The 16,104-nt window shown below is 50.4% G+C and overlaps 1 protein-coding gene across 1 annotated transcript in view; it reads right to left on the bottom strand.

The window, feature by feature from the left end:
• Nucleotides 1-19: 19 nt before the first annotated feature.
• ptprfb (protein tyrosine phosphatase receptor type Fb) overlaps nt 20-16,104 on the bottom strand; it is a 96,378-nt gene continuing 80,293 nt past the window's right edge. The window contains exons 23-34 of the mRNA XM_062987490.1: nt 15,768-15,865; nt 12,666-12,789; nt 12,408-12,583; nt 10,458-10,577; nt 9,736-9,890; nt 9,126-9,411; nt 7,938-8,116; nt 4,987-5,113; nt 4,771-4,896; nt 3,160-3,314; nt 2,402-2,537; nt 20-2,251 (exon numbers count right to left, since the gene is read on the bottom strand). Of these exons, the coding sequence (XP_062843560.1) occupies nt 2,183-2,251; nt 2,402-2,537; nt 3,160-3,314; nt 4,771-4,896; nt 4,987-5,113; nt 7,938-8,116; nt 9,126-9,411; nt 9,736-9,890; nt 10,458-10,577; nt 12,408-12,583; nt 12,666-12,789; nt 15,768-15,865 (1,751 nt within the window). The 3' untranslated portion in view covers nt 20-2,182. The remainder of the gene's footprint in view (nt 2,252-2,401; nt 2,538-3,159; nt 3,315-4,770; nt 4,897-4,986; nt 5,114-7,937; nt 8,117-9,125; nt 9,412-9,735; nt 9,891-10,457; nt 10,578-12,407; nt 12,584-12,665; nt 12,790-15,767; nt 15,866-16,104) is intronic.

The raw sequence follows: 16,104 nt of genomic DNA on the forward strand, positions 1-16,104 counted from the left end.
GAAAACACGGACGCCTTCATTTCATACAAAAACTCCCCAAACAATTATTCTTTATTAACATGAAGCTTTTCCCCAACAATCGGAATTCCAGTTTTTCTTTATGAACAGATAGAAAACAGAGTGCGTATACAACAGATGTGAACCCTTACAGCACGAACCATTCACAAGGTAAAAAGAATTTGGGCCGTCGTGACGTGTGGTTATAATCAGGCCTCTGTGCTGTGCTTAATCAGAGAACACACACCCTCACACACTCTCGAGTGTGTGTGTTAAGGTTAATACAGTAGCTATTCATTCGTAGCATTAATACACAATCACACCCGGCAGTCCCTCTGTGGTGGCACGGCATGATGTCCCGAGAACGGTCGACGATAAATCCAGAGCTGTTTGTATATATTTATATATTATATGAATAATAATAATATTTATAATTTCTGTTATTTATATGCAGATAGATCTATATTTCTGTATAAAAAGGTCAGTTGTGGAGTGGTTAATACTGTACATAACCCAACAGAGATGAAGAGTCAGGATCAGGATCCAAACACTCTGAATTCTGCTCATTATTGTTAGTCAATTTGCTATAATTATATCCATTAGGCACGTGCTGATAATTACACACTATACTGTAATATTTATACATGCAGTGCATGAATACCTGTCCAGGATACGCTATAAGCTAATCCAATCGACTAGTATTAATACACAGCCTTTAGATATCAGATATTCTGCATCCAGGTGTACACAGGGCATCACGTTAAGGCATTACACACTCATTCACATGCACCTAAGGGGCAAATAGTGTAGCCAACCTATATACTGGCATGATTTTGGGTAACTGCACTATTCCACAGGTGCTAAGATGGCATTACTCTGGCGCCCTGCATGACTGATTATCTATTACACTCAAAGCTATTATTTATTTCTTGGCATGATGGCAGTTTTAACAACGCTGACATTCGTTGTCTGTTTTACTACAGATTTATCCCGGTCAGGGTCGCTGTGGGTCTAATTCAGTGGGCAGAAAGGCAAGAAACACCCCGGACATGTCGCTTGTCCGTCATAAGGCACAAACACGCACACACACTTAGGGCACTTTCTAGTAGCTCCAATTGGCCTGACTGCCTGTCTTTGGAATTGTAGGACGAAACCGGAGCACCCGAAGGAAAACCCATACACAAACATGGAGAACATAAGTGACAGTGCTACTCGCTGCACCACCATGCCACCCTTGCATTATTTAAGCTTTATTAATTACGTGTCATAATGGTAATTAAACCTGACGATTATTTTAACGAACGAATCCAGTCATTCATCTTGTGTGAGCTCAGATTATTTGAAGCGACCTACAACTGTCTAGATTTGATTCCGTCCCAGTTGTGAATAAACCGCCGAGGTGTGCGGGAACTCGAACTAGCAACCTTACGATTTCTAACCCACTATTTTTTTTCATAAAACTACTTACTGGCTTTAGTCGGATGGCAGTGGTTTCATCAGTCTACTACAAAGACAATTTAGAGCAACCGAATCACAGTTACAACCATAATATTCCTGTATTAGCATCGCAACATAAAGTGTAACATCAGCACGTGCCTACGTCCTTCTTCACGTCGTGTGATTAGCAGAGTTTGTTTTGTTTTCCCGGATTTGTTAAAAAATTCTACAAACAAAAATCAAATAAACGTTCCAGTTCACCCGAACCGATAAAAAATACACGTCAAGTAACGTAAAGAAAACGTGGTAATAATAATAACAATAATAACAATAATATAATAATATTGTAATGAAGTAAAACTGACAGCAGCGTTGAGAACAGCGGTTCTCGTGTATTAGTACGTGAGATGCGTGGAACGTCCCCCTTTGTGCTAAAATAACCTCTAAAAACGAGAGAAATCAAATAAAAACACACCTGGAATAAAGAGCCGTCAGGGCGTTAAGACGAAACGTTAAACAATTATTAAAAACTAAATAAAAGTGTCGTACTCAATTTTTATAATAACAGAACGATTAGAAAACGCTACCAGTAGCTTTCCGTGTGTGTAGAAGTCTGTAGATCAGCTGCTGTAGTGTGTAGTATAAATATCGAGTGTCGTGTGTGTGGGGCTGCGCCGGCCGGATGGACGCGCTGCGGTCCCGTCCACACGCTGGACTTCTCGTTCCCGGGATCCGGAGTCCAGCGCTGTTACGTTGCATAGTGGTCGAAGCTCCCCAGGTACTCGAGCGCCGCCCGGTAACACAGCTGGTACTGGTCCTGAGGGAGGGGAGGACGGCACTGGTTCAGTTCATACAGCAGAATTATCCAGTTTATACGTATATCCACACACACACACACATGGGGGATCTAAACAGCTTTAATGTGCATCAGTGTGAAGGGAAAGTGTGTGTGTGTGTGTGTGTGTACCTCGGTCTGAACCATGGCCGGTCTCTGAGTACGCAGTGTTTTAACTGTCTGGAACAGATCCACCACGCCCTCGTATCTCATCCTCTCCAAAACGATGCTGAGGGTGATAAACACGCCCGTCCTGCCCACGCCGGCACTACAGAGTCAAGCAATGACAGTAGTTAACACACACACACACACACACACACTGAGTTTACACAGTCCACAGGATTCAGCTTCATAAATGTGACCCCACAGTTGTCAACGAACGCACTGCAACCCTGACCAGGATTGACCAGTCAGCTATGGGTCTGGCTGAAAGACCTGAACTCAACATTTCATTAAGAGGTGTATAAAGTGACTGATATACTAAAAATGTCATTATATGCATTCAACTATGTGCCAACAGTTTGGGGAAGGTCCTTTCTTCATCCAGCATGAAGAACCGTGACCTCAACCCCACATCATGAACACATCTGAGATTAACCGGAACTCTGATCGCTAACCAGGCCTTCTCGTCCACCGTCACTACCTTATCTCACAACTGTTTTTGGGCACAAATTCCCATAGACGCACTCCAAAATCCTATAGAAAGTCGCCCTGTCAGAATAGTGGAGGCTTTTAATTCCAAACAAGCTTATAACAGGCCGTCCACAAACTTTTGAACCGCCTTCTGGATCGTCTGCCAATGTACAAAAGCGGGCGCACTTGTTAACCGCTAAAAAAACGCCGGACACCCACGAGGAGACGGCAAACGAACATGCTAAACTCCGCCGTACCTGCAGTGCACTGTGATCGGTCCGTCCTGGCCGAACTGCTCCTTGGTTTTGTGCACCTGGCCAATGAAGTCGATGAATCCCTCGCCCGTCTTGGGCACGCCCTGCTCCGGCCAATCGGTGAACTGGAACTGCCGGATGGTCCGCGACTGACCGTCCTGCGGGGGAACGAGAGAGTGGGGAGAGGGGGGTACTTGTTATTTTTGGATTTTGTGCTTTTATGTTGTGTTGGGAGGAGATGTCAAACACACACACACACACGTTAACACACACACACACGTTAACACACACACACACACACACAGAGAGCAGCTGGAGTGAAACACCAGGGAGTCTCTTCCATATGGCTGCTGTACTAACATGTGTTGAGTGTGTGTGTGTGTGTGTGTGTGTGTGTGTGTGTGTGTGATACTGAGCTCGCAGGCTCGTCACCACCAGCACCACCCTAAATATAACCCACGGATACCGCGCCAGCGAGAGAGGAACAGACGGGGGAGGAAAAAAAAGAAGAGACGGATGAGACAGGGATGAGAAAGCAGCAGAAAAACCCTATAAATACCCTTTCCCCACCAATCTAGTCGTATCCGATTCTCCAGCTGTATCTCCTCCACTGCTGCAGACCCCGTTCCTAAACGAGTAGGGACGTGTGTAGTCACCAACCACTTCTTTTCACCTTATAAAAGGATCACTGCCATGTACTGTCTCTGTGCAGTGCCACGACAGGCCAGCAGGGGTCGCAACTGCAGCAGTGATGAGAAATCAAACCAGCCATCGCGCCCACCCACAGACACAGCCAGTTGTAACCTAGTGGTTAAGGTACTGGACTAATAATCAAAAGATCGCTGGTTCAAGCCCCACATCTACTAGGTTGCCACTGTTGGGCCCCTGAGCAAGGCCCTTAACACTCAGTTGCTTAGACAATATATCGTCACAGTACTGTAGGTCGCTTTGGATAAAAGCATCTGGAGTAGTAATCAAAAGGTTGCTAGATCAAGCCCCACCACTGCCAGGTTGCCACTGTTGGGCCCCTGAGCAAGGCCCTTAACCTTCAACTGCTTAGACTGTATACTGTCACAGTACTGTAAGTCGCTTTGGATAAAAGTGTCCGCCGTTTTAGCCTAGCGGTTAAGGTACTGGACTAGTAATCGAAAGGTCGCTGGTTCAAGTCTCACCACTGCTAGGTTAGACTGTATACCGTCACAGAACTGTAAGTCGCTTTGGATAAAGGCGTCTCCTATATGCCTAAATATGTAAAAGTTAATGTGATGGGTGATGAGATACAGTTAGTCATTGTACTACGCTGGGCATCCGAAAGTTGATGGTTCAATTTGTCCCTTTTGGGCCCCTGAGCAAGGCCCTAACCTTCAATTTCTGGACTTGTATTCAATCATAACTGTAAACTGCTAAATGATCAGTGAGTGTATGTACCAGACGGGTGTTCCTAATAAAGTGCTCGGCGGGTGTAATTTTGGGTGCAAGATTTGCCCACACGACATAAAAAGGCGTGGCTGCGACCCTCAGACCGCTGGAGGAGAGAAACAAACAAAAGGAAGACGCGACGAACAAAACCGAGGCTACAAAGGAGACAGAGAAACACCGGAGCGGCGCACGCACCCTGGCGTCGGTGACTTTAAACTCCCGGAGGATGTACTGGGGCATGTTGTACTCAGCCATGGGGTCCACCACGAAATACTGGTAACGGGCGGAGCGCTCGGCCGGCCAGTACTGATGACACTTCTCCTGCACACAGAGACGACAGAGAGTTAAGTTAGTCAGTCGGGCAGCCAGGTGGCGCTGCAGAGACTCCGATGACCCGGACCGTTCTCTTACCCGTCCCATCTCGCGCAGTTTGGTCAGCATCACCACGATGGTGGAGTTGTGCTCCCACAGCATGCGCCAGAAGTCCTCCGTGGTCTCGGCCAGTGGACCCTGAGTGGCCACGTAGGCTTTCTGTTGTCTGGAACACAGAGAGAACTACGTCAGTTTCAAAGTTTATCATGACGGCTCGGGCCCCTCAGCAAGGCCCCTAACCTCAGTCGCATGCACTGTGTCTAATGGTAAGTCTTTAGGTGGAAATACAAGTGACAAATTAGCAGGTTCAAACAGACTATGTTTATTATATTAACATTAACATATTAACCTTTACATTAACATACAACACGTGGTCAAAAGTATGTGGACACCACTTCTTATTACTGGATTCTGGTGTGTTCTAGATGCCCAGAGTATGCTCATGGTCTGGTGTCCTCATACTTACTGGCTAAACTAATAAATGTAAACAAAAAGACGTCCATTTTTCCTCTGGTTCACGTGGTGGCACTGCTGGCAGAGTGGGTGTGGTCGATCCCGGGGGCCTGGGTTTGATCCCAGCCAAAACATTCTAAACAGACCGGGTACAATAAATCGCCTGCAGTAAAACTGGCGCCCTATGCGAGGTGCATTCCTGGTTCGCACCAGTGCCGGTGTCTTCAGGTGGCTCTGGTTTCACCGCAGCCCTGACCAGAAATATAAATACACCCTAAATATTCTATAGACTGATATATGAATCTAGGATGAATCGGAACGCACCCTCAAGCTGCGTGCTACCTGTTAACTAGAACTAAAGAAAGAGGAACGTGATACCACTAGGTGGCAGCAGTGCGTCAAGGACGATAGACAACACGAGCGCGTTTTTCTGTCTGCAGTTTCCACACACACACACTCACACACACTCACACATACACTCACACACACACACTCACACAAACACACACACACACACTCACACACAAACACACACACTCACACACACACACTCACACAAACACACACGTGTGCACGGAGCCACGGGTTAGCAACTAATGAAGCTGCTGCGGGCAGAGCAATAACGTGGAAGCTGGAGATTAAAGTCGGCTCAGGGTCTCGTTCTGACAAATGAAGCGACGGAGAGCAGAAAGGCGGCGCGGAGAGAGAGAAGGGCTGAGCGAGAGGGAGTGGAGGGGCGAGAGAGAGAGTGGAGGGCCGAGTGAGGGAGTGGAGGGGCGAGAGAGAGAGAGTGGAGGGGGAGCGAGAGAGTGGAGGGGCGAGAGAGAGTGGAGGGGCGAGATAGAGAGTGAAGGGGCGTGCGAGAGAGTGAGAGTGGAGGGCTGAGTGAGAGAGTGGAGGGGCAAGTAAAAGAGTGGAGGGGCGAGAGAGAGAGTGGAGGGGCGAGAGAGAGAGTGGAGGGGCGAGCGAGAGAGAGAGTGGAGGGGCGAGAGAGAGAGTGGAGGGCTGGGCGAGAGAGAGAGAGAGTGGAGGGGCGAGAGAGAGAGTGGAGGGCTGAGCGAGAGAGAGTGGAGGGGCGAGAGAGAGAGAGAGTGGAGGGGCGAGAGAGAGTGGAGGGGCAAGTAAAAGAGTGGAGGGGCGAGAGAGAGAGTGGAGGGGCGAGAGAGAGAGAGAGTGGAGGGGCGAGAGAGAGAGAGAGTGGAGGGCTGAGTGAGAGAGTGGAGGGGCAAGTAAAAGAGTGGAGGGGCGAGAGAGAGAGTGGAGGGGCGACAGAGAGAGAGAGTGGAGGGGCGAGAGAGAGAGTGGAGGGCTGAGCGAGAGAGAGAGTGGAGGGGCGAGAGAGAGAGAGAGTGGAGGGGCGAGAGAGAGAGTGGAGGGGCGAGAGAGAGAGTGGAGGGCTGAGAGAGAGAGAGTGGAGGGGCGAGAGAGAGAGAGAGTGGAGGGGCGAGAGAGAGAGTAGAGGGCTGAGTGAGAGAGAGAGTGGAGGGGCGAGAGAGAGAGAGAGTGGAGTGGTGAGTAAGCGAGAGAGTGGAGGGGCAAATGAGAGAGTGAAGGGGCGAGCGAGCGAGAGAGGAACCCGAGCTCCAAACCCCCCTGGTTAAAGCTGACAGGGACTCGGGGGCAGCAAGCACACGCTGAACTGGGTAACAGGAGAGGAGCGTGTTGCTCGGGGAGCCGCCAGCAGCGCCGCCATGAGCGTTTAATTAAACGGCGGATCGAGAAAGTCTCGACTTTCAGTAACGTGATACCCGCGCGCGGCCACCCGGAGAGAGCCGGCGTTTATTTACTGATTGTTTTATTGGAATGAATTCTATTACTGCCCCCTGCACTCCACTTTACTGTAGCATACACACACACACACACACACACCATACACACACATACACACACACACATACACACACATACACACGCCACACATACACACACACACGCCACACATACACACACATACACACCACACACACACACCACACATACACCACACACGCCACACATACACACACCACACACCACACATACACACACATATACACACACACATACACACACACACACACACACCCTATGTAGGATGCCCTATGCCCTATCTAAGGAACCCGATGGCCTTGTGGGTGTACACTAGAGCCAGTATACAATAATATTTGGAACATGTTGTCCAATTCTTTGGTGATACCAGTCATCTGGGCGCCCTCTAGTGGGCATGATCGGCAGTGCAGCAGACAAAATCGACCACTAGTCTGCTGGGTGGGAAAAGACGGGACTAAAAGTGGGCACAGTGTAAGAACCCTGGTTAGTATCCCAAGGCACCTGTATAGAGGTGGAGGAACGTGGAGATCAGCGCGTGACTCTCCGTGCACCGATCCACCAACGTACAGGCGAATAAGAAGGGAGGAGGGAGGGCGTGTCAGGAGAGTATACCCTCCTCGTATGCCATCGGGGTCTCCAGCAGAGGAAGGGGAACTGGCTATGACTAAACAGGGAGAAAATGATCATGATAAACAGTACAGGAACGCTGGGTTCTCTCCGAGCTCTACCTGTATCCGTCGATGCAGCTGGCGTTGATGTAGTCCGACCCCTCCACCCCTCTGATGGGCTGCAGGCAGACCCGCGTGGACTCGAAGGGCATGATGTTCACCAGGCGGTTCTTGAACTTGTTGCACGGCAGGTTGGCACTGATGAAGCGTGACGTGTGAGCTTTGGAGTTGGCGAGTCTCTGTGGGCAGAGCGGCGAGAGAAAGGGGGGTCAGGATTTTGTAACCAAGCACAACCGGATCAAAACCTACTGGGATTTGGGGTCTGGGTGGCAGTTTAATGCCAGGGTGTACCTGCCCTCTACCTGTCCTGTACCAATTGGAGCTGCTGCCACCCTCACCCCCCGACTGAAGGTGCCAATGCTGTCACCCACCCCCTCAGTCCCGTGTGGAGCTGATCACTTCAGAGAGCGACGCACTGCCATCCCTGCTCAGCCACCCCTCATGCAGGCATATCAACCGGACAGCAGAGGGCGCACTTAAACTCCAGAACTCAAAATCTCGGCACTGATCGGGCAGCGTGTTTTACCCCTGTGCCACCCCAGCGCCCACAGTGTGTTCCCGGTGTGGGTGGTGGAGCTTTATCCGCATCCACTCCGCAGGTTTAAATGCAGGAGAGCATGAAACGTCAATCTTTCGACAAGCACGGCCGCCTGCAGGGGGAACTCCCTACATATTCATCCGTAGGTCACTGCCGAGGGCACATACCAGCTGATTTTGGGCAATTTATTCGGATTTCTGTGGGCGGGCGTGATATTTTTTATTGGACGGATAAAAATTAAGAAGAAAATCTGATGAGAGGAACGAGATGTGCTACCGTCCGATGCCACCCTGATACACTAATCCAATCTGAAAAGGGTATGGGTACAAAAATGTACCATTAATTTCTGGACATGGGGTTGGGGTCAGGGAGGAGGGAGGCGGTTGGGAAGCGAGGTTGGGAAATTGATTGGTTGGACTGTAATAGAGGGTAAATGAAATACTGAACTGTGTGTGTGTGTGTGTGTGGGCAGGCTGGGTAAACAGGGGAGCGTAGGCGTGCCTGGCAGCGCCAAAGCACAGATGGGCAGCATGAAGTGAAACTCGGATCCGTTTGCACCAAATGCCACGTCGTTTTTACCACGATTACCGAATCCTCACCGGCACTTTTGTTTAACAGTGTGTGTGTGTGTGTGTGTGTGTGTGTGAGACCTTGAACTCCAGCTCTATGGCACTGACGGTGTCTCCGGGCGGCGGCTGGCTCAGTTTCTGGATGTGCGTGCCGAGGTTTCGGGCGGGGACCTCGGTGACGCCGCAGGTGGCGGCCTCCAGCAGCGCCTCGTGGATGAAGACGTACTGGTCCTCCGTCTGCACCATGTAGTTCCTCTGCGAGCGCATGCACGTCACGTGGCCGTAGATGTCCACCGTCTTCTCGTGCTTCATGCGCTCCAGCATGGCGTCGATCACGATCAGGCAGCCGGTGCGACCCACGCCGGCGCTGAGGGGGCAAACGGGCACACGTTAGAGCTCGTTAGAGATCACACTGATCACATTTACACACTGTATTATAATAAATGTAGCCATATCATCGTCACCTAGCTATAAAAAATACAAACGCAACTCCGGTGCCATAAATAGTTCCAAATCATTTTTTCCCGGCTGTGAAACGCGGCGCCTCTAACGCCAGATTAATACCGCGTGTCTGAATAGCGCCAGCCGCCGCATTAAGACGTTATTAGGCTGAAACCGGAGCGGCGGCGTACATAATGCCAGCTGACGCGCCCGTAAAGGTCAGCACTTCATCACGCCGCACTTCACTCACCTGCAGTGCACCACCATGGGCCCGGCGTCAGGAGGGTTACACGCTTTGACCCGGCGCAGGAAGGACAGGATGGGGGTGGGGTACTCGGGCACGCCGTGATCCGGCCACGCCATGAACTGTAACTGTCTCACCTCTCGCTTCTCACTGGAGCCGTTCTGTCAGGAGAGAGAGAAAAGGATGTTCACAGACGTGCGCCGCGTCCTAAATCACCTCAATCATGCAAAGCTGTAGGGGAGGGGGTCAAGGCCCTTCCCCAATGTATTTATTTGTACACTATACATAGAAGAAATATTATCTTCTTTTAGGAAACCAAAATGTGCCAGTACCAACAGATAGACAGATAGATAGATATAGACAGACATATAGACAGACAGAAAGACAACCAAATAGATAGCCAGATAGATATACAGTACATACATACATACAGATAGATTGACAGGCAGACAGACAGAAAGACAGATAAATAGACAGACACATAGATATATAGACAGACAGATAGACTGACAGACAGATAGACAGACAGACAGATGGATAGATAGACAGATAGATCAATAGATAGACACAAAGACAGACAGACATGCAGATAGATAGATAGAAAGACAGACAGATAGACAGACAGATCCCGTGACTCCCGAACCGGAGCCTCGGTGTATTTTTACCTGATTTTAAACACCTGATAATAATAACGACCTGTAGGTGAAGATAGGGGGCGCCGTTGTTACCTTGTAAAGTGCGAACGTGCGCACGCTGTACGTGGCCAGTTCTACTGTGTCCAGCATGGTGACCTGGATCATCCCGTACGTTTCTGTCCCTCGAATCGGCCAGTACTGGTCACACTTCACCTGTTAGGAAGAGAAACACCAGTTTAGACAAAGGCACGCGCACACACACACCAGGCACGCGCACACACACACCGTGCACACACACACACACACACCGTGCACACACACACACACACCGTGCAGAACGGGACAGCGTGGTGAAGCAGAAGGCCGCGCCACCTGCTATAACAACACTCAAGGGCAAACTTCCTCTGAATCCAGGCCAACACACACCGAGAGAAAACACTGCAAGCTGAATCCTACCAGTGACCAAAAGTATTCGGACGTCTGACTAACTATGTTTCATGTTGAACTACGCCAGGACAGGAAGTTACTGCTTACACAAGATTCATCACACAGTCCTGGACAAGTTTGTATCTCCAGTTCACCACACTTGCACGTCATTGTACCGTGGGAGGAAGCCGGAGCTCCCGGAGGAAACCCACGCAGACGCGGGGAGAACATGCAAACTCCACACAGAAAGGACTCAAACCGCTCCACCTTGGAATGGAACCCAGGACCTTCTTGCTGTGAGGAGAGAGTGCTAGCCACCGAGCCACCCTCGTAAACCTAGTGAAAGCCTGGTGACCCGCCATGTTCCCTCTACCTACCTGATCTGCTCTTCAGTAGAGAGGATTCTAATCAGACCTGGAGCTCATAATCAGATTATTTAGACGCTCTACTTTTAGCTTACTAAGCTAACACAGTTAGCATCAGGACGTTCAAAATTACGCTAGCACGCCGGCTAACGTCTCCCTCCGTGTACCGAAAACGCTTCAACTGTCCCCGACGCCCCAATTTACAGATAAACCCACACTCGTATAATTACACCTTCATACAGATTACACATCAACCAGAATTTATTTACATGTGAAAGGAACTCCGTTGGTTGCTCCGCATTATATCCGTCCACCATGTTTGTAGATTTTGTGAGAAAAGTCGTGCCGCACGTCGGACGCTCCCTCGTTATTCAGTCAGATCATCACTCAGAATTAAGGCGCCTCATTAGGAGCATTTTAAGGGAGATAAGGATTTAGACACGCCCTCTTCTCGGGAGTGTAGGATGGTGTGTCAGCAGGTCAGCGGCGTGTATCTTAATAACATCAGTACAGAATATCAGGATCATTCCGAGCGACATTTAGCAGCAGCTCCGATCTCGGCGACATTAACGCGTGTAATAATCGGTCCCGTCCCGAACGGCTACACGTGCCAGATCTGACCTTCCGCCCGTCTTCTAAACCCGGAGCGTACGTCCCCGGGGGTGAGGAGCGCTCTACAGAACGGGCGCTGTCAGACGTGGCATTTCACTTCCTCTATAGTCACGCTAACTATCAGACGTACGCCGCGGCGCTGACATTTTCCCAGCAGGCTCTTTGTTTCGGTCATACACGCCGGTCTGTCCTTCTAGACATTTGGGCTACGCTTCAAACTCCAAACGACGTAGAGTTCGGACACGCCCGGTCGAATTTCCACGTGTGGTTGCTTTTCTATATGAAAATTGAATGCGCAGTGTTTGCGGCACATTTATCGTTTTTACATTTTATTTGACTGTCGGTGGCGTGGAGGGAACCTTGTGGCACCTGGTGCAGCATGGAATAATTCATTCAGCTACTCGAGCCACAACCCGAAAGCTCACCTATAAGGATGAAATTATGATAAATAAATAAATAAAACCTCCACCGGGAGCGGATTAACACTCAACAAGGTGCCGAGGTGCTCCTGCACGCCCCCTCTGTTGGTCATGTCAATGCAGGTAGGCATGATCCTGTAACCCCAACCCAAACCCATCTCCACGGCACATTAAATTATTAATAATTAAACAATGCTTAAACGCTGAGGTAAGGGACTCACCCGCGATTTCTCCTCCAGTCGGGTCATCATGACGATGGTGTTGGTCCTCTGCTCCCACACCATCCTCCAGAAATCAGAGAGAGTCTCGGGCAGAGGACCCTGCGTGGCGATGTAGGCGTTCTGCTTACGGTACCCGTCTATGTAGTTGGCGTTGGTGTAGTCGCTACCTGGAACGGCTGAAAGACGAGCGGACGGAGTTTAGAACTAAACGAGGCGTCTTTATTTTTCCACACGAATGTTCTTGAGAGGAACGCTTACCATCCACAGAGGTCAGGACCACCCGGGAGTGATCGTAGGCGATGACGTTAGCGTAGCGGTTCTTGGGCTTGTTCACCTCCATGTTGGAGTGCTCCCAGGTGAACTGCTGACCCGGATCGATGGACTAACACGAGAAAAACACAAACACAGGAACAGATCAGGAGGAACCCCACACAAAGAACCCAGCGTTTCTATAGCGACTCAAATATTATGAGATGGAGCGCTGGAGGGGGGCGAGTCCCCTGCTGGGGGTGTTAAAAAGCGCCGGGGCCTGAAAATGATGAACTATTTGAGGACACACCGGGTCCAAACTGCCCAACATCTACAACCGAGAACCTAAACTAATTACTACAGATCTGTTAGCATATACATCCGTCCATTCATTGGTCCATCGGCCAGTTCACTGGCTTATCTGCCCAGCTATTGGTCCATTGATTTGTCCATCGACCCATTCTTGGTTCCTCGCCCATTCGTCCATTTATTGATTAGTCCATCCCTTCCTTTTTTGGTCCATCCGTCCATTCTTTGCTCCACTCATCTATTCATTGGTCCATCTGCCAATTCACTGGTTCATCTGCTCAGTCATTGGTCCATTCATTGGTCCTTCCGTCCATTCATAGGCTATGGCGATATACACACACAGGAAGAGCTCAATGGGAACAAATCTTACCCATCTAGAACCTTCAAGACACGGTTCGGTTTGGCACACAGCTTCTACCAAACCATCCCACCCAGCACCTACCTTTGGGATGAATCGGAACTGATCCCCTTGATTGATGAAACATGACAGGGAAGTGGGGGTGCCATTTAATGCCCACGGTTCTGGAATGAGACGTCCAGCAAGCTCCTGGTTAGCTCCACTGGTCTTGATTTACATACTGTCACGGCGCAGTCGGCCTACAGGAGCTAGGCGGCGACGCCCCTCTGTGCTAATAATACGGCGCTGGAGAGGAGTGCCAATCACGTATAGAGACAGAGGAAGGATAACGAGCCCTTTAGGAGGCTCTTTCCTCGATCAATCCTCCGACTGGCAGCTCCGCATCAATAGGACGAAGAGACGCCGGCGTTACCGCGGGCGACGGCACAAAATCCCACCAAAGGTTAATTGCGGCCGATTCCATTAGCGGGACGTTTCTCGCGCAGGTGTATTCAGCGGGGACTCCGGCCACGCCCTCCGCTCCGGTGACACCGAGACGTATCGGCGCATCGATCCTCGACCGGACGCACCGGGCCCGCCGGCTCGCTCGATACCGTAACGGAGTGTGTTGTTATTCAGCATCGATCCGGCCGCTCAGGACACGCCGGCCCGTCCATCACCCCGTCCATCACCCCCGTCCATCACCACGTCCATCACCCCGTCCATCACCCCGTCCATCACCTGCGGCTAATTCAGGACCCGCATTCGCTTACCGGCACTCGCGCCTCCCATCGCCTCCACTTCAGAGAACAAAGTAAATAAACCGTACATCCGCTGTACTGTCAAATGTATGTGGACGCCCCGTCTAATGACTGAATTTGTGCGTTTTAGCCACGACAGATGTAATAAATCAGTTATAACAAGGGAATGATACGCTTCCAACTTGGCAGCAACAGTTTAGGGAAGGCCATCCCAGCTTTGGAACGAACCGGAATGCCAACTGAGGCTTTCTCGACCACCATCAGTGTGCAGCCATACTGACAGAATAGGCACAAATTCCCACAGACATACTCCAACTGTCAAAGATCACACTAGTCTAATACTTTAGGCCATATATATAACGTATTAACATTTCCATCCTGGTGAGGGTCGCAGTGGGACCGTCAGACCTCTGAAGTACCTGCATGATTTTACTTGCATTTTTACCACTGCTCTATTCTGGTCAGGGTCGCTGTGTGTCCTGGCAATTATATAAATCTGCAGAAAACAAGGATGTACCTTGAGTCCAGCCAGAGCGAGCTGTATGGAACATCCGTCGCCTATCTTAAAGCGAGACGTCCAGGGAGACGTGACGGTCAGACGACCACATACTTTTGGTCCTGTGCTTCGATGTGACGTGTTATAAACCAGGTTATGAACGGGATACGTCAGGGCGGAGTATTTATCCCGCCGTGAGACGTTCGGAGACGGTCGCCGTGGCGCTACGCGGCCTGTAAGCTGTCAGCGCTCCGCATGGGAACACCTGACACGCAGGCTTGTTAGCGCCGAGCCGCCGCGCTACCTGCTGTCAGCTAGTGATGCTGAACATGACAGGTCGCTCGGGTAGCACAGCGGCCTCGTACGCTAGTAGTGCACAACCGTACCCACCCGGGTTTGAGTCCCAGTGCCGCTACCAGCGAGTTTTAGAACAGCCAGCTCTGAAAGAGGTGAAGCCAGACGAGGAATTAAGGAATGGATCGTTCCCGCCGAGACGCTGACTCCAGCAGCCTGACAGTGTTGCTTCTGATTGGTCGATTTGAGTCGATGCCGCACACCATCATGTGTCTCGAATTCCTGGGTTTGATCCTCTCAGCTCGACGTCTCATAGAACATTATGGAAAATGACGCCCTCCGCTAGTACGGTGACCTTGGGTTTGATAGGGCTCCTACATCAAGATTTATATTATTATTATTATTATTATTATTAGGTATTGATCCGGGCGTAAATCTTTACCCGCGGTGCCACCGAGGTAAATGAAACGCCCGCACTGCGGTGTGATGGTGGTGCGTGAATGACTCATGGTTCGAACCCTGTGGTGCGGCTCTTGGCCCTCGCACCATCCACCGCCGCCGGACTTTTCTCCTGAACGCTTCCACTTCCTGGCATCGGCGAGGGCGTGAAACAACGCGGCGAGAGCGGCCGGCAGCGAATAGAGTCGGAGCGCCAACGGACGTGATGATCGCCATCTGTCCCCAGGAGGTGGCCTTCCCAAACAGGAGGCATGGACATCACTTCCTGCCAATGGAAACCTGCCCGCTGGAGCTGCAGCTACGCTAACTGCGCCGATTCATAAGGCTCGGTTATTCTGTACGGTTCATGTAGAACTACATACATACACACATCTAATCCTTATATACACACACGAGCCAGAACATTAGGACCACGCCCAAGGGTGCATGATGATGAGGATGCGCCTCACTCTTACCTCGTACTCCTGGGAGAACCTGAGGTTGTCGTTCGCTTTGAGCCGCTCGATGTGGTCAGCCAGATCAAACACAGGGATGGGCGGGTGCTCCCGCATTCCTGGAGAAGAAAGGAAAGAGGGTTTTGAGTGAGGTGAAGGACGACACGGATATCTGATTGGTCTAGAGGAACAGTAATAAATGATCATGTGGTCATGTGACATGTGCTGGGATGGGAGGTGAATGGACTGAACCGGCGTATACGTAAAAGTGGACGGAGCCAATATGGGGTAGCACCCTAAAATGCATCTTCTGACCCACTAATCGAAACCCGACTGCAATAAACTCCATGACTGATTC

This window comes from Trichomycterus rosablanca, chromosome 25, assembly GCF_030014385.1.
Source record: "Trichomycterus rosablanca isolate fTriRos1 chromosome 25, fTriRos1.hap1, whole genome shotgun sequence".
Lineage (NCBI taxonomy): Eukaryota > Metazoa > Chordata > Actinopteri > Siluriformes > Trichomycteridae > Trichomycterus > Trichomycterus rosablanca.